We start from the raw sequence: 24,930 nt of genomic DNA, 5'->3' as shown, positions 1-24,930 counted from the left end.
AATGAACAACTAAATTTAAAATATCAAAATTATTAATGGGTATTAATTTGAATATTTTCCTTCAATTTTAAAATAAGAAATATATTTATAAAAATTAATTTTAAATATATATATATTCAGAAAATATAATATTGCAAATGCTACAATAACTATGCACAAAGAATAATGAAGAGATAAACATCTTTATTGGATGCTATCAAGAACAAAAACATCTTTATTGCAAATTTCAGTTTTTATTTTTTATTTTTATTTTTTTCTCTTTTCCCTTAACACAAGCAAAGTTCAATAATTCCCCTAATTGTGGGTCCCTCTAACCAAATTGCATATAATGGATCCAAATAACATTTTACTTAAACTTTGATTTATATTGAATATTTGTATTTTACGTTATGTTATGATTGATATATATATATTAATTAACTGATAAATTATATACTTTTTATTTTTTTAAAAAAAGTTATTACAAAATTTTTCTATAAAAAAAAAACATGCGTGTTAATAACTAATCCGTGTAATTAAATACACATAATTTTTATACTTATATAGTCAAAATAAAAAATTACAAATTAAGTATAAATTTTAAATAATATAATCTTTTAAATAATTATTGAAATAGTAAATTTAGTAACTACTTGCATGATCTTCTTTGGCATTTATTAATTTTTTTAAATGTTTAAAACAAAATTTGAAGGTAAGTTGTAAAAGTATAGTTAGATATAGAATAATTGTGACTTTGTTCTATGCTATTATAATTTCAATTAGCTATTGGATCATAATAACATATAATGTACATTTAAAAAAAAAAATACATACACATATTTATGTGTATAAGATGGTAATGAGTAAAGTCATTTAATTATATTACAAGTTACAAGTGACGCCTTATCACTATATCTATTTGATACTTGATAAAATATTATATACATGTATATATATACAGTTAACTAATCATGTACTATTTTAATATTCTTTGAACCTAATTATTGTACGGTCGATATTCTCGTAAATAATCAATATTTAACAGTAAGTTATCAAATAGATTACAAGTAATAATATATATATATGTGAGTATGTTTTATTACTTCTGTATATGAATAAATTTTTGTAAATTAAAAATATGAGATGTAGCTCAATAACAATAATAATATATTTAAAAAATAGAGATAATTATAATTTAATAATGTAGAATTTATTTTATTTTTTTCAGTACAACATTATATATATTAATTTGTGTACTAGACAAGAGTTGCTCCTCTAACATCTACTTTTTGTAGAGGTGAAGAAGTACTTTTGGCCTAAATATTAAGTGTATAGTTTAATTAGTTTTTACATTTAATATGTCATTTTTTGTAATTATTCTTGTTTAATATTTAACCATATATATATATATATAATTTAGAAGGTAGAAAAGCTAAGTAGAAAAAAAATAAAAAATTATTATAAAGTAATAAAAAAAAATGTTTTTTTTTATAACAAATTTATATAGAATAATTTATTTTTAATTAAATATTAAAACATACTAATTTATAATTTTTTTTCAACATAATATATAGAAAATTTGTATTAAATAAGAGTCGAAAATGACTCTCAATTTGTATTAAAATAACTATTATGTTAAGTTATGTTTGATTAATTTATAAATTTTAAAATATATTATATGGTTTTTTTTTTCATTATATTAAATTAAATGCAAAGTACTCAAATGTCAAAAAGCCAGTACACATTATAATTTTATAACAGTACATATAATGTAAGCATTTTTTTTTACCACTTAAAATAAGGTTGACTATTGAGGGTATTTTGGTAATTGCAAACCTATATATGGTTTGATTATATCAGTACACGAAGCAAGTAACGGGTGAATCTGCAGCTAAAAAGTCGGTCTTCATTGTCAGTTTTCAGCAATTGAATGAAGGGCATATTGGTAATTTCATAATCACTTTTCGTATTTACCGGTTCTGTTAGTTAACGACAACGTCTTCGCCCAATAGAATCTCAAGGAAACTACAACGTCTCGTGATATTTTGTGTTTTTTACCAACAAAGGACACGCAAGTTTCTTTTATTTACGCCTTCGCCACTGGTAAGTTTCTTTTCACTTGGGAGAAACGTATTTTACTGGAGGAAATGATAGCGCGACCGGTGGGGGACCTTGGTAGGTCACCGAGCCACGTGGTTTTGACACACGTGGACTGATAACCCGCGGGTGACCGGTTACTCGTGGCTTCCCGTTCTGATTTCGCGACATTTGGGTGGATCTCACGGTCAATGTAGACTGTGGCAAAGCAGGTCGCCTGTTGAAATTGAGCCACGTGTGGGATCCCCAACGTCACACGCGCGACTTGTGTGTGACATTTTGTTTTGGATTGAATTCCCAATAAAATATTTGAAATGAAAAAACATAATTTTTGTTAATATTTTTTATTTATTTACTTTTTATTAATTTGTAATATTAATAAATTAAAAATAAATTTTTTGACTTGTAATATTAATAAAATAATTTTGATTTATAGTTTTAAAATGTCACTCTTGTAAGTCTAGCTACTACTTGGACTTTTGCATTTTATTTTTTTTTATTGTATTAATTTTAAAATTAAGATAATATAGTTTTATATTAAAAAAATATTTATATATATATATATATAATATTATTTAAGTGGAATTAGGTAATATTTGTTTACAACCAAAAAGTGGGGGTAGGGGTCTCGAGGAAAAGATTTGAACGTAATCATTATTATGCCTTTAATAATTCATATTAATTAATTTATTTGAAAAATAATGAATATTAATTATCACGGTAAAACATGCCAAGTACGTAATAATTTAATTTTTTCATAAAAAAAATTAAATTATTTTTAAACCAATTAAAATTAAATTAAAAATTAGGGGTTATATATAATTAAGAAGAAAACCTTTAAAATTTAAAAAGGAAAAGTTTTGTGTAAGAATGAGAGCAGAGAGTAATGATAGGAAGAGAGACTGGAAGGGTCTGTTTGGGAAATGATTTTCTGGGCTCTTTTTCTTTGACCTCTTTTAGCTAGTAAACAAACATGGTTCCCATTTTGTAAACCAAGAAAGAAAATTTGAGCAGTTTGGGTGCAGTCTGGTGACGACTGTGAAAGTACCAAGAAGGGAATCCAAACAGCACCGGCATTGTCATGGAACGATAGGTATTTTGCTGTTGTATTGACAGATACCCACTTGCAGAAAAGAAGCCAATATAAGTACATACATATGTATCTATATGTATGTATGTGTATATAGATGCTGCTTGTCTTATAAGCACTCATTAAGTTGAACAGCTTTTCAGGCAAAAGATGAGTTTATTAAATTCATGGGCTATGGAACTGAATAGCTTATTATCTTTGTCTCACTCTCTGTTTCCTTCTGCATGCCCTTTTGTCTGGTTCTGATCATAAACAAGTGGTATATTTTTTCTCAACCAAGACATCCTCTCAACCTCTGTAGTTCCGTGGTAGATCAGTAGTTTTGTATGGGGCAAGTAGCGAGATCGATCCAGCATGGAGGCATTCATTTTTTTCGCGTTTAATTTTCCCTTTGTATCTTATAAATCATTCATGCATTTTTTAAGCTGTTAATTTTTTTTCAGATTTTTAGAGTTCAGAACCTTCTCTCGAAACAAGAAGAGTTTGACTTGGACATGACATGAAGTGTCTTTAAATTTAGATGAATAGTACTGACGGAGCGGTATGTATTGAAAAAAGAAAGATTTCTAAACTCATAATAAAACTAAAGTCCTGATCGAGCAACTAGCAGTTCAAATCTTCTTCTTTTTTATAATACTTCTGGTATTCAAATTACGAATGAAATGAATATTTGTTGGCCCGAAGATAAAAAAAAAGTGAGAGTTTCAAGCAAGATTCGTAATGTTTGTTTTCCAAATCGCTTGGCCTGTTAGGTGATCAAAATCGTTTAGGTCAATGAGGAGTTCTAGACCAATCTTCCTCGTACGATTACCCTGATTAAGAGAGACTGCTTCCTCTATTGTTTCGGATTCGATCCTACATCTCTTCAAGATGACAAACCATATTATTTCTTATGATTTGTTCAAATAATAAGTTCTTTTAAAATTATTTCGATAAAGACGATCGAGTGAGTAAGAGCAGCCGGAATAAACGACGGGCAACTACGTGCTAGGCAAAATATAGCGAGCCGCTCGTTCCATGCCTTCTTGTTTTTTTCTTCATTGCCCCTCGAAGATGTCGATTTTATGCTCAAAATTTTATTTTATTAAAGAAACCTTAAAATCATTCATGCATTTTAAGCTTATTTTTGGTTTCTTAATGCATAATCTTTGTTTTAGAAAACAATAAGCCAAACAATACTATATTTTGCTTTCATTTTATAAAACCAAACTTAAAATTTATATTTTGATAACTAAACATAATTTAAATTTAAACTATACCTCATTTTAAATTTTGAAACGAATTCGTATACACAGCAATTAAATCGACAACAAAAGTCCTCGAATACTTACATTAACTCTATTCATTTTGTAACCAACTTATGGAGAGGTAATATAAACATTCTTTTCTCACTAAACATTGAATATAATACATGTAGATGAAGGAATTATTTTAAAAGAAATTTAAATAAATATATCATACCCACTATTAATTATTTGACATTAATGTAAATTTTCTATATACCCATTATAGAAAATAAATTTTGAAGGTTGATTTGATACTTCAATTATGCAAAATCTAATAAATTGTGAAAATAAAAAGCTAAAATTTATTGAAGATAAATTTCTCATTCATAAAATTTAAAAAGGATATATGCTTGGAACTTGAAAATTATAAACGTATATATAAAAATTGAATTTTTTTTTTCTATATAATATTTTGTTTAATAAGTAAATATATATAAGATATTGAATATAACTTCCACGTGTCCTATGACCCATTTTCCCTCTAGGATCAGAGAATATCACACGTCTTACAATATCTTTTCCTATAAATTTCATCTAATTCTGTAATTATTTCTCTTATATACTATATATAATATATTAAGAGGGTAAGTTTCTTTTCTACATATCTCATAACATATGGCAACAAGTTCTCAAATATGCTTCTATCATGAGTGATCATGCATATTAGGGGTACAATGATAGATACACAAAGCTAAAATTTTATCAAGTGAAAAGTTTCATGTGTGCACTCAAACCTACCTGTCTACACATGCATCAAGTCCTAACATAAAATCGTCATGCACGCGAATCTCAGTCGACAATCGAAGCAGATGCTCCGGTAATCACATTTGTTTTTTTTTTCAGTGTGTTCTTCATCCTCAATAGCTTTTTCTAACTTTAATGTTTACATACATCATCCAGGAAGAAAGAATATATTCAATAAACAAACCTTAGTTACTCGGAAAGATTATTTGTGTAATATGAAACTTTAATGAATAACTAATTGTTTTGCTTAGTTACTCTTTTCCCCTTTACTAGTCTATTAATAACAAAACGGATTCTTCCAATGAATAAAGTAAATTTCCAATTGGTTTTGCTTCTCTAACCTTCTTCCCCATGAATAAGAATGAGATTTTAATCAAGCTATTATTAATAGATGCAATACCGTATCGATATAGACTCATTACCCGAAATAATTCTCACAATGGGAGATTTACTAAGAACTCCTAAATTCTAATTAGAAACATTTCCCATGTGAAGCCAAAATATCACCATAGTGATCCTTATGCCATTCCAAGCAAAAACTTCACATGAAACTTGAACACCACATGCATAATTGACATTTAAACAAGCTTTTCTCAAGTCAATACCACTACCATATCTGTCCCTGAACTGAAACATTGATTTACTGTAAAAACAAGAGAAACATAAGAGTAACAGCTAATGTTATGGCTACCATTATGCAAATACCAGTTAGCTAGCTTCCTGTCTTGGTCTTCTTTGTTCAGAAGGAGCACCATCTCTTCGTCTCTCGTATCTTCTGCTCACATACTTGGATTCCCTTCGCTGCTTGGGTTGATATGTAGGATATGTGCAAGGGATTATCTCTCCATTTATATATTTATCACCTGTAAAATTAACCCAAGATACATCACCATAAAACAAGAGCAATTTTGCAACAAAATGGTGATCTCTTCTCATTAACTAAAAAGTGTTCAGAAAATGAGTGATTATTAGGTGTTATGGTGCATAAATGAGTTGTTTGATTCATTTCAAATCTTTGTTAAAAATTTTAGAATTAAAATTTACATTAAGCAAATCAAATTTGTTCATCTTGTAAACTCTTGTGTCCTTAAGAACCTAATAATTTTCCAAGAATACAAACCTCCATAATCCTTGTTTTTGACATCTATGTATGAATCAGGCAACACCCATAGAACTCCAGGCAATCCTGTACCGCAAGGAAAACAACATTAGTCAATTAACTTCTCTGAATCCCACGTAGAAGAATCCAAGTAATCAAACACAAACCCTAACAGATCCACATACCCTTGAATTTCTCAGAGGTTTCCTCAGATACTGTGCATTGAAATCCGGTGTAGGTAGTGGTACTAAAGGCGTACATGTTCTTCTTTGCTTCTTCCATGCTAAAATAATCATTAAAAAGGGACCAGAAGGCATGAAATGAGCTTGAATTATTCTGACAAATTGGGGTTCCTAAATTTCTGAGGTAAAACTATGTATGTTCTATTTTCCCAAGATTCGAATACCTAGAAATCTAGTTTCCATCAAACCAAACAAAACCCACAAATCACAAGATAAAAGATAAAAGATTAAACCAAACTAAATCACAAGATACAAGATTTTCCCTCCTAAAACAAACAGAACCCACAAAAAATTTAAACGAGTACCTGCCAAGAACTGTGGCGAGTGTATTGAGATAAGTCTCGATCATTTGCTCTCTAGTTGGTGCAGGGTCCTTAGGGAACTCCATAACAATGAGCCAGTGGTTATAGTCGCAGCCGGGTAACATAATCGTTTCTCTGGGTTCATTGCTGCTACTACGTCTGGAAGAATAGTCGCTGTCTGTCGCGGCGGCTCTAACTTTAATGGAGGGAACTGCCCGGGAGCGGGTTGAAAGGGGGTTCAGTGAGTTGACTCGGAAGGAAGGAAAAAGTTTGGGAGCAGTAGAGAGGAAGGGTTTAGAGGAAGGGATTAAGATTTCTAGGCTGTAGAGCGTTGCCATTGCAAGCCAGATAGATAATGATGGACAGAGAGAAGGAGAGGAATGATAAAATGGCTGCAAACTTGCAGAGAAGAAAAAGATAATGGTGGGTGATGATATTTTTTCGGTCGCCATAATGATTGATTGGGCTGATGGGTTTGGGCTTTAAAATTGTCATACCATTACTGTGTTTCTGCTCGACTGATGGGCTGCCGGAGAATATCTAGCATTGTGTTATGGGCCTCAGTGCAAAGATTATAATCTTAGGAGTTGTATTATCTTATCCTTCTACTTCATCTTCTCTACTCTTCAACCCAGCTCCGATTCTCTCCAAGGCCCAGACTCAGCAGCTCCTCCTACCCCACTCGGCGTTGCAATCGGATTCCTTCGCTGTTCTCTCAAGTAATCTTCACATATCACTTTCTTCCGATTCCGAAATGTTGGTTTATATTTGAAAATTTGACTTTGAGAGACTCGAACTGAACTTTGATTGCAACGATTGTTTTGTTGATATTGCTAGTGTGATCTGCGTATAAGAGATGATTTTTTCGTATAATGTATGGCTGTTATCGAAATTGAACTCTAAATCCAGAATAATGTGAATTTTATCTGTTATTGGACTGGAATTTGACAGAACACTGTTCGTACTTTGCAATGACGCTGTTGATGATAAGACGCCGTGTGTCTTTTTAAACAGGTTGGGGAATTTCGATTTATTTCCCTAATTATGAATTATAAAGCTCGGTAAACTATCAACTTACAGTGCTTGCGGAAACCGTCTAATTATCGTCAAAATTTTACTGGTGCTTCAGACATGGATCTTCTCTGTAGTGCATACTCCGGGGACTCAGACGATGAACCTGAAACGAAGCCTGAACCAACACCCGAACATGAAATCAGTATGCTCCCTCTTCCAAAGAGGCAGAAACTTGGATACTCAAATCACCCAGTGCTTCCCCCGACCTACCAGTGTTCGCATCTTTTAACTGAATCTCCGGTTCCTGGGAGATACATATCCAAAAGAGAGAGAGCATTATTAGATTCCTTACCAGCAGCTCCAGGACAGGACCCGAATCCTTCGGTCGTCATTCCTCCAGGTATTTAATCTTCGCAGAGTTTTAGTTATTACTTTTAGTGATGTGTGTTTCGTTTAAGTTTTATTATTTTATTATTTTATTTTCTAATCTGATTTTTTTGCTGTTTGGAGTTATGATGCTAAATGTGGGTTATTTATGACGAGGAGTGTAAATAAAATACGATTCAATGATAAAAGTTGTCAGGTAGAAATCTTCAAGAAGTAATTTGCAGGATTATTAGCGATAAGTGTAATTTTGAAGAGTTTCATTGTTGTGTAGAAGTTAATTAGTCTTCGTGTTGATGGATAATGCAGACGATAAAAATGCATCAAAGGGAAGGAAATGTTTATTGTTTGTTGATGATTTATATTGGAAAGGTTTGCATGCCTCATGTGATGAGGATTGTTCTGAAATCAATGAGAAATTGGTGCTATTATTGAGAAAAAGAATGGAACTGGAAAAAGGTTTTCTATCAGTTCCCTCCCAAAATTTCTGTTACCCAAGCATTTGCTCTGTATGATAGACTGCTTCTATGATAATTGATACATAATGCGAAAGTCACACTTGATGTGCCATAGAACTTTTCATGGTTCGAATGATTCTTTCCGTGGTCTGGAGTTTCCTTCTCATAGCCACTATCATCTGTTTGTGCTGATGAGAGGAATAGGCTGCAAGGTACCACTTTGTGGGTTTCAGTCAAGACAAAATCTCAATTGCTCTCCTTTGCTGATACACCTCATAGGCTGCTTCATTTGTTGTAGCAGGCACTAGATATGTTCATATTTAAACTTGATAGTTGAAACTGATAGTTGTTCACTTGGCAATGATCAGTTTTCGTCTTTGTGCATCTTTGAACAAAAAAAAGGACAACTTTCAACAATAGGAACGTGCTTATCCTTTGCTGATAAATCTTCTGCCTGTTCTCAGCTCTGGGAAGCATATCAGATTCTGATCTCCCCCGTAACATCTTATCATTGTTGAGACAACCAAAGGGCCATCAACAGCAAAGTCAAATACCAAAAAGGATATCTGTAGCTCTACGTAGTCATACAAAGGCTGTCAATGCGATTCATTGGTCGCCTACTCATGGTATGGTCATATTGTTAACTTAATATTTTACTTTCTTGCTGGATATAATTTGTTCCTTCTGAACATTTCCTTTTTAGTGTTTATTCAGTATTCAGTAGGATCTCAATTGGAATGCATCTACCACTTAAGTTGGACATTAGATTGTTGATTTCATGTCTAAGTTAACTATATAAATTGAAATATTGAATCATAAAATATCATTCTTATTGTATGTACCCTTGTCCTTCTATGTCTGTTCATTAGAGTTAGTCTGCAGCTCATCTCCTTGCTTCTGCGGGGTTGGATAACACTATCTGCATATGGAATGTGTGGAGCAGATCTCAGAAGAAAGCACGTGTATTTAACTTCCACAGTGCGGGTGTGAAAGATGTGAAATGGTCAACCAGGGGTTTGTTTGTGCTTTCTTGTGGATATGATTGCTCATCAAGACTAATTGATATTGAAAAAGGGATAGAAACCCAAAATTTCAAGGAGGATCAGGTTGTTGGAGTAGTAAAATTTCACCCTCACAACTCCAACCTTTTCCTTTCTGGGGGAATGAAGGGCCAACTTAGATTATGGGATATAAGAACAGGAAAACCGGTTCACGAATATACTCGAGGTCTTGGTCCGATTCTTGACATTGAATTTACCCTTGATGGCAAGCAGTTCATCTCTTCTAGTGATGTATCCAGTCAAAATATTAGTGAAAACTCAATTATTATTTGGGATGTTTCAAGACAGGTTCCACTGTCTAATCAGGTTAGGCACTAAAATCCAGTATTTCTAACTTACTATTATCAAGATATTTGTGTTAAACCTGCTTTCTGATTTTGATTGAAGTAGGCTCCATATGCTAACCTAAATGCATTCTTGTCGTGACTTTGCATATCTTATAGTAGTTTTGAATTCAGTTGATAATAAGTCTTATTTATAAATTTAATGTATAACTCAAAATAGATGAAATAAAATCTTTGGTGTTTCAGCAAAAATAGTTCTTTAGTTTGTTGGTCAACCCCTATGGTGAAGGCATAGTATTGTTGCTAATTGCAAACTGATATTTTTCAGACATTCAGATACTTCTATATATGCATTTGTTAGTGTATGGATTATATGTATGCCTCTGTCAGGAACTGGGAATGCTGGGAAATAATTTCTGCTTGTGTTTTTGTTATTAATTTAGTTGTAAAAGAATATCCAACTCAAGGGCAAATGGGCCCGCTGTCATTGTAGTTTGTTATTTTTTTGTTTTATTCTCTCTGGTACTACTACTATATATAGTACCAAGATTTGTAGGAGAATTATGAAGAAATATCAGTAAAATTATCTTTATCTTTTCTAACATTATTCTCCTTCTATCCTCACAGCTCTCTTCTTCCTCTGCTGATCCCCTTTTTTCTACCTCCTCCAGCCCTAAACTCTTCAAACACTAAACCGAAACCTGCTTTCCAGCTGCTGTTACAAAACTAGGTTCTTGACAAATGGTATCAGAGCCAATGGTCTTTGGTGGCTACTGATTTTTCTTCCATGCTCCTTCCTCTAATCTTCTTGGCTTTTCTCCTTCTCACTACTGCAACTCTCTTCTTCTGCTCTCATTTTTCCTTGTTTGTAGCACCCTCTAAGTTTCACACAGTAAAACCCTCCCTTTTCTTTTTTCCTTATCTCTACAATCTACTTGAAAGTTCATCATGATTGATTACTGCCACGTGCTCAAATTAGAATAGATATTCCAAAAGTTCAGGACGTATTTATGCAAATTAGAGAGAGTAATGAGCTTTGGTGGCAAAAGCAAAAAGCTGCTCTACAGGCATGCTGCTGTTGGTGTGAAACAGAGGTTTGATGAAGAATGAAGAAGATTGTAAGCAACACTTTCTCTCCTAACATGTGGAAGAGTTGTCCATCGTCTTCAGCTTCAGCACCAGTTCTTCCTATCGAAATTTTTTTTCCTATTGGAAATGGTAAGAATTCTATGATTTTTCCTACCGTTGATGATGAGATAAGTTTAGATTGTAGAATCTATGATGGTTGAGAAGCTGGATGAATTTGTGAAGGAGCCAAAGCATGTTGAAAATGTTGGAAATGAAGGTGGCTTGGTGATGAGCTGGAGGTGCTTGCTAAAATTTCCAATCATAATATTTTCTCACATTTGTTTTTATCAACTTAATACGAGCTAAGAGGGGGCAACTCGGGTAAAAGAATCCAAGTTTATCTTTTCAAGTGTCCTTTTAGGACTAGGAATTGCGGCAACATGAATGTTGGAATCAGATTGGCATTCTAGAGTCTAAGAGAATTTTTCACTTCAAGAAATTAATTAATTAAAGAGAGTTGGAATCATAAAAGAGGAAGGAAACCCAAAGGACGAAGAATTCCTATTCCTACTCGAATTCCCATCCTTAATTTTCTCATAAAATTTCTCCTCCATTTTCTCTTGGATTTTCTCATGGAAGACGAATTGTTTTCTACTTCAATTTGGAAGCTTTTGAAGCATCTTCAACTCAACTTCTACCATAAGAATTAATTAAATATTAAAGAACAAATCCAAGATAAATAAAACATGGAGAATACAGCCACAATACTACCTCTTTTCAAGAGAGGAGACTTTTATTTTTATTATGTTTATGTTTCTGTAAATTAGTATTTTATTAGATTCCTAAATAAGAATGTAATTAGAGTTTTTTTAGGATTTAGTTTTTGAATTCTAGTCGAAACTGATCGTTGACTAGGATGCTTTCATGGGGAGGGTACTGTCAGGACTTGGAATGCTAGGAAATAATTTCTGCTTGTGTTTTCTGCTATTAGTTTAGCTATAAAAGAATATTCAGTACACAGACAAATGGGCCAGCTGTCATTATACCTGGTACATAGTTTGTTAGTTTTTGTTTAATTTGGAAATTATATTAGAACAGGATGAATATGAATCCAGTCTAGTTCTATTTTATTATTAAACAGTGATCTTATGATATTCAGAATGTTATGGTCCATGCTTTTACATTGATGGTAATTCATTTCATCATATGGGTGAATACATCCATAAAACTGAAATATGAACTACTACAAGAGCAGAGATTAGAATGTTTACAAGATAAATGCAGTATTAAAATTTTAAGACGAGTGATAGAAATTGGGTCCTGAATTCGAAATAAATTCTCTCTTAATACTGGCTTTTGGGAGTAGGTGGGAGAGTGCTAGTGAAGTCGGAAGGCTAAATGAAATTGTGTCATACGTGTTGAATAAAAGAGTGGAAATAACTTTTTAAAATATTTCTTACAAACAGAGAGAATTTTTTTTTGTTTAATCTAGTTTGACAGTGTATTAGAATGACATAATTAGATTTTATTTATGGTTTCTTAATTTAGTATAGTTGTTCCTTTTCTACCGTGAGCTTTATTTATAAGTTAATTCTTATTAAGATTTCTTGTTTATTTGGATTAAAATTATATTAGAGGCTGTAAATGCCCTTTTAATCACTCTCGAGGGACATAAGTTATTCATAGAATTATTCAGAGAATTTCTGTCAACAGCTTAGATTGCATGATGCAATCAATTTGTAGGTGAGAATTACTTTTTGAGAGAAAAAATAGAATATATAAAGCATCAAAGGGGTATCAGGGAGCTACGACAAATGTATAAAGCAAATATAATGACAGGTTGATCAAATGTTGATGAAGTCCCCTAAATCCCATTGTAAGTAAGAGGACTATCCTTAAACAAAAAGCTTTAGTTTGGAACCATAAATATCTAAGCCTAACAAAAGAAAATGAATAAATGATCCTTTATTCCTCTCTTTTCAAACCACCCATGAGATAGTCAAGGGGATGGAAGAACAAGTTTTCTCTTTCACTTATTACCACAAGTATCTTGCCAAACCTAAATCTCATCTGTAATAGAGCTCCAAATTACCCAATTCAGACCCAAGATTCTTATAGTAATTTACCAGTCTAGAGGAGAAAGGTCCCCCAATAGAAGGTGGTTGGGAGATTCTACATTACTCTTATACAAATAACACCTGTTGACGAAAATCTTCTTCCAAGCAAGAGAAATTGTTACAGAGGGTGCATTCAGGTGAAAATAAGTTTAGGACAGGGGGGCGGGGTGGGGAAGAGCGGGGGACAAGGGAAATGGTCCAAGTAGAAAAATCTCACCGAGAAGGAGGAACTAGGAATCAGTTTCCAGATTTGATTCTTGCAAAGCTCCACTTGCAAAACCACATGACTAGTAAAAATCAAGAACTAGGTCCCCGCCATATCCTATTTTCTTTTGGGAAGAGAAAAGACAATTGTTAAGAGTAGGCTCAATCACCAACCATCATACACGAAATACACTCTTCTACTCGTCATAACCCTCATCATGGTGCAGGAGCAAAAGTCATCCCAACCGCAGTAATTGTCTTCCATTAGCCCATTGTGTAGGAGTCTCTAGAATTTTGGCTTTCCACTCAAGTGCTCAACACTAAACGTAGCCCTAATGATAGTCCATCAAAGGCTACCTTCAGCAAACATAAATCTCCAAAGCCATTTCTCTTACGACACTTTGTTGAAAGGAACAAGAGATCTACTGGTGAGTCCACCCTGTCAAAGGGGAAGCTTGAGAGATTCCTAAGCCACAGAGTAGAACTTTCTCTAATTGTTAGAAACGTTCCATAAAAACAACATTGGAAATTCTCAAGCTTCTTGGCTATAGAAAATAGGAATAGAGAGCAAGAATAGTTAATAAATGTGAGAATTAGACACAATATTTTTAATGGTGTAAGATTGCCTTGCTTGGAAAAAAAGTTCCTTTTCCACGTAGCAACTATTTTCTCAAATCTAGGCCGCACTACATCCCACAATGTTGTGTTTCTAAATTTAGCTCTTAGAAGTAAACCAAAGTATTTCAACCGCACCTTATGCCCTAGAATGCTCGCCAAAGAATCTACTTCTAGCCCCTTTCCCAAGACCATAACTTTGGTTTAGCCGGATTAATCTTCAATTCTGATAGAACCTAAAAAAGAGAAGAATGCATAATAAAGAGGAGAGTGTCTCTATTAGATTTGCAAAACAAAGGGAGTTATCAGCAAAGAACGGGCGAGAGACTCCGAAGCATTCTCTCCCTAATTGACCTCAAGCCCTTGGATCAATTTTGACTTCTTCATGCATAATAAGAAGATATTATTTTGGAATGTGGTTGGAGCTCCCTATTTCTTTGCCTTTGGGTTTGGCAGTAATCCTTTTGGGGGATGGGGTATTCCTGCGCTTGTTTAGAGGTGATGTTGGTGGCACATAGGAGGTTTGAGCTGAAAGTTGCTTGCTGATACTCATAGAGTGCGTAGTTTCAGCCAGCAAGTTTTGTAGTTGAATGGTGGTTTCAGCTAGTTTGGTGTCAATGGTGTTGTAGACCTCAGTCATGAACTTCTGCATTCGTTGATCCAGACCTTTCAGGGGCTCCTTCATCTGTGTAATCTTTTGACAGTCTGTCATCAAGGACCTTTCCTTTGTTCTTCGCCAGTTTGGCTATTGAAGAAGTAACTCCACCAAGTTCGACCACTCTGATAGCAAGTTGTCAGGGCACTGGCTCATTTGTAGCTCAGCCGACCTGATAACAGTGGCCTTTTGGGACGGAGAAAGGTAGGTGTAAAATGATGGTTGAGAGGAAGAAGAGAATAGAAGGGAAATAGGGAAGAGCAGAGAATTCAGAGAGGGAGATGATTGGGTAATTCTTTAGATTTTCATTAGATATCAGAAGATTATATGGAAGCTGGTGTCACCGGTAGTTGATACAATCATTCTACTACCAGGCCGTGCATTACGAATTTGTCAGATCATACACAAGCTATAACATAGAAAGGAAATTCCAGAAAAAAGATTCAAATACAACATCCCCAATCAAAAACCCTAATTTAACTAACTTGGCACTGGTTCCCACCATTTTACGACACCTGTCTTCCACACTTATTATAGTCCATTCTACTATGCAGTCTTGTTGACTGGATGACTGATGAAGCTGTTGAAAATGAATTTTTTTTTGTGGTATCAGACTGAACTAATATGTAGCAGATTTTTATGTCATTTTTTAGGCAGATTTTCTTTTGCTGATTCTTCTACTGATATGCTAATCATGCAGCAGATTTTTCTGCTAATATGGTTATCATGCGACAGATTTTCTGCAATTCAGTTTTCTTAATGCTATATAAATAGATGCCTAGTTGATTAATTCATTTTTTAGTAGTCTGAAAATATCTTGTTCTTGGTATCTTTCTTTGGTTTCTAATCGCTAACGGATGGTATAAGAGGCTTATCTTGATGGACCTGTGAGATTAAGTGGACAGCAAACACAATTCCTGAACACTTATCTCCTACTCTACGCTAACACAAAAACCTAGAATGTTTTCAGAATGAACTCAGAAGCTTCAGAGACTGCAATTACACTTCCAGTGTTTGATGGAACCAATTATCCAGTGTGGGCTGTTAGAATGGAAGTCTATCCTGATGCTAATGATATGTGGGAAGCTGTTGAACAAGTATATGAAGTTCCCTCCCGTCAGACAATCCAATTCTTGCACAAATAAAAAATCAAAAGGAGATGAAGCAAAGAAAACCAAAAGCAAGAACAAGCTTGTCTTCGACTGTCTCATCCACCATCTTTAGCAGAATAATGACACTAGAAAATTTGGGATTTTTTGAAGCAACAATATGAAGAATCAAAGGGATGCAAGTACTAAACTTGATTCAAGAATTTGAGATGTAAAAGATGAAAGTTAGAAACAATCAAGGAATACTCAGACAGACTCCTTGGCATTGTCAACAAAGTAAGACTTCTTCATACTGATTTTTCTGATTCTAGAATAGTTCAAAGATTCTAATGATGATTCCTACAAATTCCTAAAAATTTCAGGCTACAATTCATTTTTAGAAAATTATAAAGATTTGTCAAGCACTAGCTTGGCAGAATTGTTGAACATACTACGGGCGTAGGAATAGAGAAGGCTTATAAGGCAAGAAGGATCTCTGGAGGGTGCTTTTCAGACCAAATATGGAACAACAATGGTTCCAAGAATAAGAAAGAAAGCGTAATAAAAGATGTTAAAGCTTGGAGGTTCTGGAAACAACAAGAATAACCAAAGCAGCAATGCTCAAGTTTTTCCACCTTGCCCCTACTGCAAAAGAATCAATCATCCATAAAAAAGTGTTGGTAGAGGCTAGATGTAAGATGTTACAAGTGTGATCAGTTAGGAAACATGGAAAAGATATGGAAGTCTCATTAGCAATAGGTAAGGGTGTGCGATGGTTGGTTTGATCATTTTCTGTTAAACAAGTTTTTAAAACCGAAAAAACAGACCAAACCTCGTTGACCGAGCCGAACTGACCAAACAAGAAGATTAACCGAAATGGAAACTGATCGAAATAATTCAGTCAGTTGGTTCAGCTATAAAAGCTGAAAAAGAGAATAGTAGGACATAGATGGAATTATGAATGTTATTAGTGGCAGGATATAGATAGAATGATAAAAATTCTATAAGGTACTTTTAAAAAAACATAATAACAAAGATGGAATTAAATGAAATTATGAAAATTAGATGGGGTATTTAAAAAAGGAAGAGAAGCCTTGGGTTTTTTTAGATTTCAAAGAACCAAAATGTCTACCTCTTCTCCTATCTAGCTGCTAACCCTCCCGTTTCATTCTATTCTCTATAGTTGCTGAAAGAAGAAAAAGTTGTTGTATAGAGACTCACATGGAGACCAAAAAATGGAAGACACACTACATTTCTATTTACATTCATGGCATGTGTCTCGTAATGTCGAGTCATCGATGTCGAGGACTCAGGTAAGCTGTCTACCTATCTCGTTTTTGGCTGCCAATTGCCATTGAAAGGCTTTATAGATACCTCACATGGGTTTAAAAATTGTTCAATCGGCACCTCACGATATCCTTTAAAGATGGTTCAGTTCACTCAATATTCTTTCTAGCCACACTTCTTTACACATACCATGTATTAAAATTCTAAACGCAGTCTCAACACTACTCTTTGATATCATCGGCTGCTTTTCGCTTCTCAAATTAATTAGATTTCGCCAAACATATGTATAGTATCAAGGTGTGGATTTTCTATCTGTCATAGAATCAGCCCAATCTACATTAATATATATTTTAATTTCTTAACTTCCGCTTTTTTGGAAAAATAGTTCTTTTCTATCTATCATTTTTAGATACTTGATAATCTGAGACATTAGCTTCATAAGTACTTCAGTTAGGTTGTTCATAAATTGACTTACCGTATCTAGTATGTGAGAGGTAGATCAATTTATTCACTAGATATTGGTATTTTTTTTGCTCAATTGGAGCACTATCAATTTTACTTTCTAATTTAATGTTGGGATTTATGAGTATCTGCGGAGTTGTATTCAAATTCCAATCTCTTTTAAAAATCTAACATATATCTTTGATAAGAAACAGAGATTTCTTTTCTTGAATTAACAATTTCTATTCCCAAAAAATATTTGAGATTTCTTAGGTTTTTAACTTCAAATTCTTTAATCAAGACTTTTTTTTTAATGAGTATCTCCTCTGTGTGATCTCCTCTAATTATTTACGTCATCTACTTATACAATGAGGATTGTCCCTTTTTCTGAAGGATCATGCTTAACAAACATAATATGAATTGTTTGATATTGATTATATCTAAACCACTTGATTACTTTAGTGAATTTGTTGAACCATGTTTGAGTCAATGTAAGGACTTTTTTAGCCTACTTACGTTTTTGTTAATGATTTAACTTTCAAAGGCTATTTGTATCTCTATATAAACTTCTTCCTCTAGTTCTCTATTAAGAAAAATATTCTTCACATATAGTTGGAGTAGTGGCTAATCTAGATTGGCAGCTAAAGATATTAGTATCCAGACTATGTTAAGCTTTGCAACTGGTGTAAATGTCTCATAATAATAGATTCCATAGGATTGAGTAAAGACTTTGCCCATTAATCGAGTTTTGAACCTGTTGATACAACCATCAACATAATGCTTGATTGTGAACACTCATTTACAGTCTACTAGGTGTTTCTTAGGTGGTAATTCTGCTATTTCCTCAGTCTCATTCTTTTATAAGGCTTGGATTTGCTCCATAATTGCAGTGTTCCATTCTGGTGCTTCTAATGCTTCATATATTGTACTTGGTTTTTGTACTTTATCAATATTGTTAACAAATGCTTGGTGAGTTGATGACAAATCTTTGTATGAAATAAAATTGTGAATAGAATGATCAACGCTTGCTTTTTTTTGTTTTCTTAAAGCAGTAGGTCTATAATCATACAGATTATTAAGGAAGAGATCTGAACTTGGATTATCTGAAGTATTCAATGATGTTGGATCTGGATCCAAATTGGATTCATGACTCTAATAAGGTGGTGATGACTTTCTCTTCTTGGTTCTTGTTCCTTCTGGTGTAGACTCGAAGTTCAGGTTTTTCAATATCATGAATAGGTTCATATTCAAATGTCTTGTCTCAATTTATGTGTTCTAGAGATTGAATAGGTTTGGCTGGAAGAGGATGAAGATACTCAATAATAAAGTCTTAAAATTGAAATTTTTGTATATTCTTCTTCTCGTGAGTACGATGTTTGTAGTATGTTTGTTTTCCATGAAACGTGACATTCATGGAATTATAGAACTTTTGAATGATTGGTGAATAATACTTATATCCATTTTAGTTTGATAAATACCCAACAAAGATGCATTTTATTGATTTGGAGTTTAGTTTATTTCTATAATGTTTGTGTATGTGAACAAAGGCTGAACAAATAAAGATTTTAATAGGTAGGGTAGATAGAAGTCGAGTAGTTGGAAAGTATTGAAACATAACTTGGTAGGGTGTTTGAAACTCAAGAATTCAAGAAGACATACTATTGATAAGGTAAGTTGCAGTTAGAATAGTTTCTCCCATGAAAATTTTGGAACTTGAGTTATGATTATGAGGGATCAGGGCAAGTTCCAAGAGATGTCTATTCTTCTTTTGACTATCTGATTTTATTGAGGGATATCAACATATGAACTTTGATGAACAATTCCCTCTTTTTTTCAAGATATATATCTAATTTTTTTTTAAAAATATTCTTTTGTATTGTTTGTTTTCAACATTTGTATTTTTGTCTGAAATTGAGTCAGGACCGTATTGTTAAATTTTCTGAATATATGATCAACTTCTAATTTTTCTTGACGAGAGATGACCATGTAATTCTTGTATGATTATATACAAAGGATGTAAACCATCTAGTACCGGTAATATTGTTAATTCTAGTTGGCCCCCAGACATAATTATGTACTATAACAAACAATATAGAGACTTTGTAGGGCAATGTGAAATATATAGTACGAGTGTATTTTACAATTAACATATTTCATAATGAAAATTTTTCGATTTTTTTTTCTGAATAAAGAAGGGGACAATTTTTGAAGATATACAAGGTTTGGGTCGAAAATGCTATGATATAATTGTAATAACATTGTCTAAGTAAGTTGGATTATTTTGAGATTTAACATATTCTATATTATGGAATTGTCTCTTAAAAAATCCATTATTCTTAAAGAGAAAGAGCTCATAGTACACTTAAGTATTGACAACGTCCTCCTTGAATTCAAATCACAAAATTCACATAAGTTTGAGGAAAATTCTGCAATATAATTATGATCTTAGTAAGTTTGCTTACTCATAATAAGTTACAATTCAAATTAGGTACATGAAGTACTTCCTTTAAGGTTAGTTCCTTTCAGATGGGGATATCACCTATTCCAGCAACTCTTGAGTGAGATCTATCCATCATTTTCCGATGAGGTCCTCTTTGCATGAATTGCATTCTGTGGTAATGTTTTATTTTTCATCATGTGGTTGGATGCCCCAAAGTCAAATGATCCAAGTATCTTGACTTCCTGAAATAATATTAAGAGCACCAAAAGAATTACCTTTTTGAGTTCTTGTCCCAAGTCTTATGTTGGTATTGATGGAAATTTGATGTAGGGACATTTTTTTGAGGGCTTCTATTTACTCTTTGCTGAATGGTCATGATTTCTTAGTAAAGATACATTCATTAATAGAGGCATAATTTCCTTTGCTTGGTTTATCTGTGGTTGATTTTGTGGGATTCAAATCAGCTGTTTTTTCATAAATTTTTCAGCAATTCTCTTGAGTATGACTTGGTTCTCTGCAACAATCTCACCAAGGACTTCTTTTTCTTTGCCGGTTGTTTGATTTGGGATAAGGATCCCGGATAGTTAAGGTAGAGTTTTGCTTAGTAGTAGGACTTGTGAATCCATTTCCCAATATTACATTTTTTCTACTTTTTTCTCTCCTTAGTTTGGAGAATAGCTCACTGTATCAAATAATAGTTTTGTTCCGAGTATTATTCTCCGGACTTCATCTAGTTTTTTATTCAATCCTATAAGAAATTTAAAGATTTTTTTCTTTCTAAAATTTCTATGTATTGTTTTTTACATCATTTAGACAACTCCATGCAAATTTCTTAAATACATCAAGCCGTTGTTAGTGATGGATAAGCATATTGTAGTACTGAGTTACGGATAGATCTTTTTGTCACAGATTGTGGAGGCTAAATTAATAGCAAAATTTCTGATGTAGTTTATTTACTCTAGTAGAATTCCTTGGTTGCTTCCTGGATATCGTGTGCTATCCCATACCACAAGAAATTCTCACCAATATCATGTTTCATGGAGCTAATCAGTCCTGATATGACCAAATTATTCTTAGTCTTCTATAGTTTGGAATTTTAGATCTTCATCACTTAGTTGGGACTATTCTGATGGGGTATTCTTCTCTCCCTCTTCCGCAAATAAATAAATGTCTTGACTAATTGAGATCATTGAATATAGTTGCTTATATTTAGTCTGTGGCTGGTGATCGGAATTTGAGTGTCTTCCGATTCAGGTGGTTTGATAGAAATAGTTTCATTAGACCTAGATGTGATTTCATAGAGGTCACTGGATTCTGGCTATGTCCATTCCATATTTGCTTATCGGCAAGAGAGAAAAAATTTTAGGATTCAAAGATCCTGCTTTAAACTTCTTGTTTATTGAATTTTTATTTATCATACTTAGTTTACAACATCTGAATATATGTAAGAAAATATTAGAGAGAGTTTTAATAGGAAATTAACTACAAATAAGTCCTATAAAAAGAAAAAAAAAATTTAATCATGAAAATTGACTATGATTCTATTTTATAGGGAGACTTCCCTAAGGATATCAATCTATATAGGATTCGGACTTCGATAAAAAGTTGGATTCCTACAAATGCCTTAAAGATATTGCTGGCTCTTGCCGCACAAAAGTGTTGGGGTACACGCCAAATATCTGTCAAGTCAACCTTTCTGAATGGATTGTTTGATGAAGAAATTTTTGTGGAACAAGCTGAACGATTTGCTCTTTAAGGACGAGAGGAGAAGGTATCTCGACTGAAAAAGGCTTTGTATGGTTTAAAACAGAGGTCCTAGTACAGCAGAACTGATTAGATTTGGTAAACTTAGGTTTTGAAGAAAGTCCAAGTGAATTTACTTTGTATATCTAGAAGGTTAATAATGAAATTTTTTGTCACATAATGAATTGATTGACAAGTTGAGAAGAAATAAAAGATGCCTTTGAGATAACAGACCTTGGAAGAATGACATTCTTCCTTGGTATGCAGAAAAGAAAATGAAATATTTATATGCTAGCAAAGACATGCAAAGGAAGTCGTCAATAAGTTCAATATGGACTAGTGCAAGCCAGCTGCAACTCCAATGAATCCAAAGAAGTTTTGCAGAGAAAATGAAGCTGAAAGGGTCGGTAAAAGGTTATATAGGAGCCTAATAGGCTGCTTTATGTATTTGACTACAACTAGACTAGAAATCGTGCACACAATAACTTTGCTATCAAGATACACACACTGTACAAGTGAAAATCATCCTCAAGCAGCAAAAAAAAATGATATGTTAACGGCACTGTTGATTATGGAATAAGATTCAGTCAAATTAAAAATTTCAATCTCCATGGTTATTCTAAAGGTAATTGGGTTGGATGTGTTGATGATATTAGAAGCACATCAAGTTACTGTTCTAGTCTTTGTTCTGAAATTTTCTCATGGTGTTCTAAGAAACAGAAGTCATAGCTCAATCCGCTGCAAAAGCGGAACATGTAGCTATTGTTGCTACGAACGGAGCCCTTTGGATCAGGACAAATGATGATTGCATATGGTACGAGAAGAAAGCACACAGATATTTGTTGACAACTAAACTGCCACTTCAATTGCTAATAATTCAATATTCCATGGCGAGATAAAGCACTTTAAGATAAAGTTTTATCGTTTAAGAGAATTACAAAAGGAGAAGGGCAACTAATCCACTGCAAAATAAAAAATCAGAAGTGCTGACATCTTAACAAAGGCACTTCCTTAGGTTAGATATGAATCCTTGAGGCAAAAGCTTGAAGCATGCAGCGTCAGAGTCAAGGAGCAGCATTGACTGGATGACTCATAAAGCTGCTGATATCAGTTTTTTTTTTCTTTTGTTGCTATTCTTTAGGCACTTAAATTCTTTTGTGCTTTTTCTTAGGAAGTTACCTGATATGTTGCAGATCTTTATGCTATTTTTTAGGCAGATTTTCTTTTGCTGGTTTTTCTGCTGATATGGTAATCATGCAGCATATTTTTCTGCTAGTATGCTAATCATGCTGCATATTTTTCTGCAATTCAGTTTTATTTATGCTTTATAAATAGATGCTTAGTTGGTCAATAAACTTCACTTTTCAGCAGTCTCAAAATATCTTGTTCTTCTTATCTTTCTTTGGTTTCCTAAATCATCAACAAACCTCCTGAGTTTTCTGCCATGGTTAGCCTCCTTTCCTTCTTGATCTGAGGTTGGAGTTTTCCATCTCCTTACCTACTTTCTTTCTCACCATCACTCCAGTCAGCTAGTTGGGAGCTTTCTCGCAAACACTTGACTAAGTCAGCAGTCTGATGATGGAATTTTTTTTAATAATGGTTTGTGGCTTTGCCATCTTCTATACTTGCATGCAAATAATCTTGAGCCAAAAGTAGAGGTGATTTCTCTCACAAAGAAAAGCTTGCCAATATAAAATTTTTGGCGTGAACATGTACGTCAGTCCTATGATGTTTAAATGGATGATCTACTATCACGTCAAAATTCACTATCTCCTTTTATAGGAGATTGATTTTATGTCTTGTTCACATTCTTGGTAAATATATCTTGGAGATTACTTAGTATGCTCTTCTTTTGTGTGTTTGGGGAGGAGTGGTGTTGTCGTCTTTGCGACAGTGAAACACCCCTAAGGGTTTCATTGCTTGTCCATTTTAATGGCAATAAAAAAGAAGAAATCTAGTGTGCCATATCAACATAATTGATGTACTGGACCAACCAGTGCCTTGTCTAATCAACAATTATAATGCTGGTGATATTTTTGGAAAAATTGGAAATGGAATTCGTACCATATAAAGTGGATTTAGACCATCTATATTTTCACAAAGCATGCCTTGTTGTGAATGACATACAAGACTTCTGAGCCACATTTTAAGAGGTCTGAATTAAAGAGCAACAGTTTGCCTATTTCTTAAGCTATGTTTTGTTTAATTTGCTTATCAGGTTTATGTGGAGGCTTATACTTGTCCCTGTGTCAAGATCCACCCATTTGATCCGTGTTTTGTTGCCCAGTCAAATGGAAATTATATTGCTATCTTCTCCTCAGCTCCTCCTTTCAAATTAGACAAGTACAAGAGATATGAAAGCCATGGAGTATCTGGGTTCCCCATTAGGTGCAATTTCAGCCTGGATGGGGAGATCCTTGCCTCGGGCTCATCTGATGGTTCTTTATACTTTTACAACTATAGATCGTCGGAGCTCATAAGGAAAATCAAAGCATATGAGGAAGCTTGCACAGACGTTGCTTTTCACCCGATCTTGCCCAACATAACTGCAACTTGCAGTTGGAGCGGAGAGGTTTCTGTGTTCGAGTGAAACTGCTTTAGTAAAAACATACAAGGAGGAAAAAAACAAGAAAACAACTTAAAAGAGAAAAGGAAGACGAGATACACACATCTTTATCTCACCCTTTTGAGAACTTTTAAGTTGTTTTCATTTTAATATAATCAGATCGTAGCTGTAATTTTAATATTAGACTCAGTTCACAGTTATTTCTAATTTATTGTGTTCAATTTCCACCATCAAAGAGTTCAATATGAGAACCTGACAGCCCAAAACATCAAACTGGGTTGTAATTATGAATCTTACAATCTTACAGTCATCTGTTTACGTTTCTCTTACTCTTAATGTTTAGATGCATAACTTTCTCTACATATTAAACTGATTTCTTCTAGCATGTTGTAGAATTACAGAGCCAAAGCAAATCATAGGCGATATTTGATTTCCAAACCTAAATCAGCTTAACATTTCTTTGAAATGGCTAAGATTTTGATTCTGCTTTTTTCTAGCAGAGGAGATGGGATGGAACATGGCTGCTAATATTCTGTGAGCTTCTAGATGCTTAAAAGTTCTCCAAAAGTGTTAATAGGCAATTTGACATCTCCAGAAAATTCCTGTAGTTGTTCGTGGATGATAGATTACATGCTTCATTGAATCATGGTAGACGAAGAAAAAGAC

General features: G+C 33.5%; 2 protein-coding genes and 1 long non-coding RNA gene across 5 annotated transcripts; 2 read left to right on the top strand and 1 right to left on the bottom strand.

Annotated features, from left to right (window-relative positions):
* Positions 1-2,935: 2,935 nt before the first annotated feature.
* Positions 2,936-3,769, top strand: LOC148266539 (uncharacterized). Its single transcript, XR_015818212.1, has 2 exons — positions 2,936-3,169; positions 3,610-3,769. It is a non-coding gene; the product is annotated as an uncharacterized LOC148266539 (long non-coding RNA).
* Positions 3,770-5,686: 1,917 nt separating this feature from the next.
* Positions 5,687-7,258, bottom strand: MORF9 (plastid developmental protein DAG). The gene is made up of 4 exons (XM_022039094.2): positions 6,843-7,258; positions 6,481-6,578; positions 6,317-6,382; positions 5,687-6,059 (listed from the first exon to the last, which is right to left on the bottom strand). Exons 1-4 carry the CDS (start codon positions 7,175-7,177, stop codon positions 5,905-5,907), a joined length of 654 nt encoding a protein of 217 aa, XP_021894786.1. The 5' UTR covers positions 7,178-7,258; the 3' UTR covers positions 5,687-5,904.
* Positions 7,259-7,430: 172 nt separating this feature from the next.
* LOC148266538 (Transducin/WD40 repeat-like superfamily protein) lies at positions 7,431-24,593 on the top strand. Of its 3 annotated transcripts, XM_088218870.1 has the most exons (6): positions 7,431-7,558; positions 7,791-7,853; positions 7,969-8,253; positions 9,160-9,321; positions 9,578-10,062; positions 23,917-24,593. In XM_088218870.1, exons 3-6 carry the CDS (start codon positions 7,971-7,973, stop codon positions 24,286-24,288), a joined length of 1,302 nt encoding a protein of 433 aa, XP_088074996.1. In that variant the 5' UTR covers positions 7,431-7,558; positions 7,791-7,853; positions 7,969-7,970; the 3' UTR covers positions 24,289-24,593. The 3 variants fall into 3 exon arrangements, with proteins under 3 accessions (XP_088074996.1, XP_088074998.1, XP_088074997.1); XM_088218872.1 differs by lacking the exon at positions 7,791-7,853 and having other exon boundaries at positions 7,454-7,558; positions 7,854-8,253; XM_088218871.1 differs by lacking the exon at positions 7,431-7,558 and having other exon boundaries at positions 7,578-7,853.
* The last annotated feature ends 337 nt before the right edge of the window (positions 24,594-24,930 follow it).

Source organism: Carica papaya, chromosome 4 (assembly GCF_054855325.1).
Source record: "Carica papaya isolate Zhongbai chromosome 4, ASM5485532v1, whole genome shotgun sequence".
NCBI lineage: Eukaryota > Viridiplantae > Streptophyta > Magnoliopsida > Brassicales > Caricaceae > Carica > Carica papaya.
This window is presented reverse-complemented; position numbering and strand designations above follow the sequence as displayed.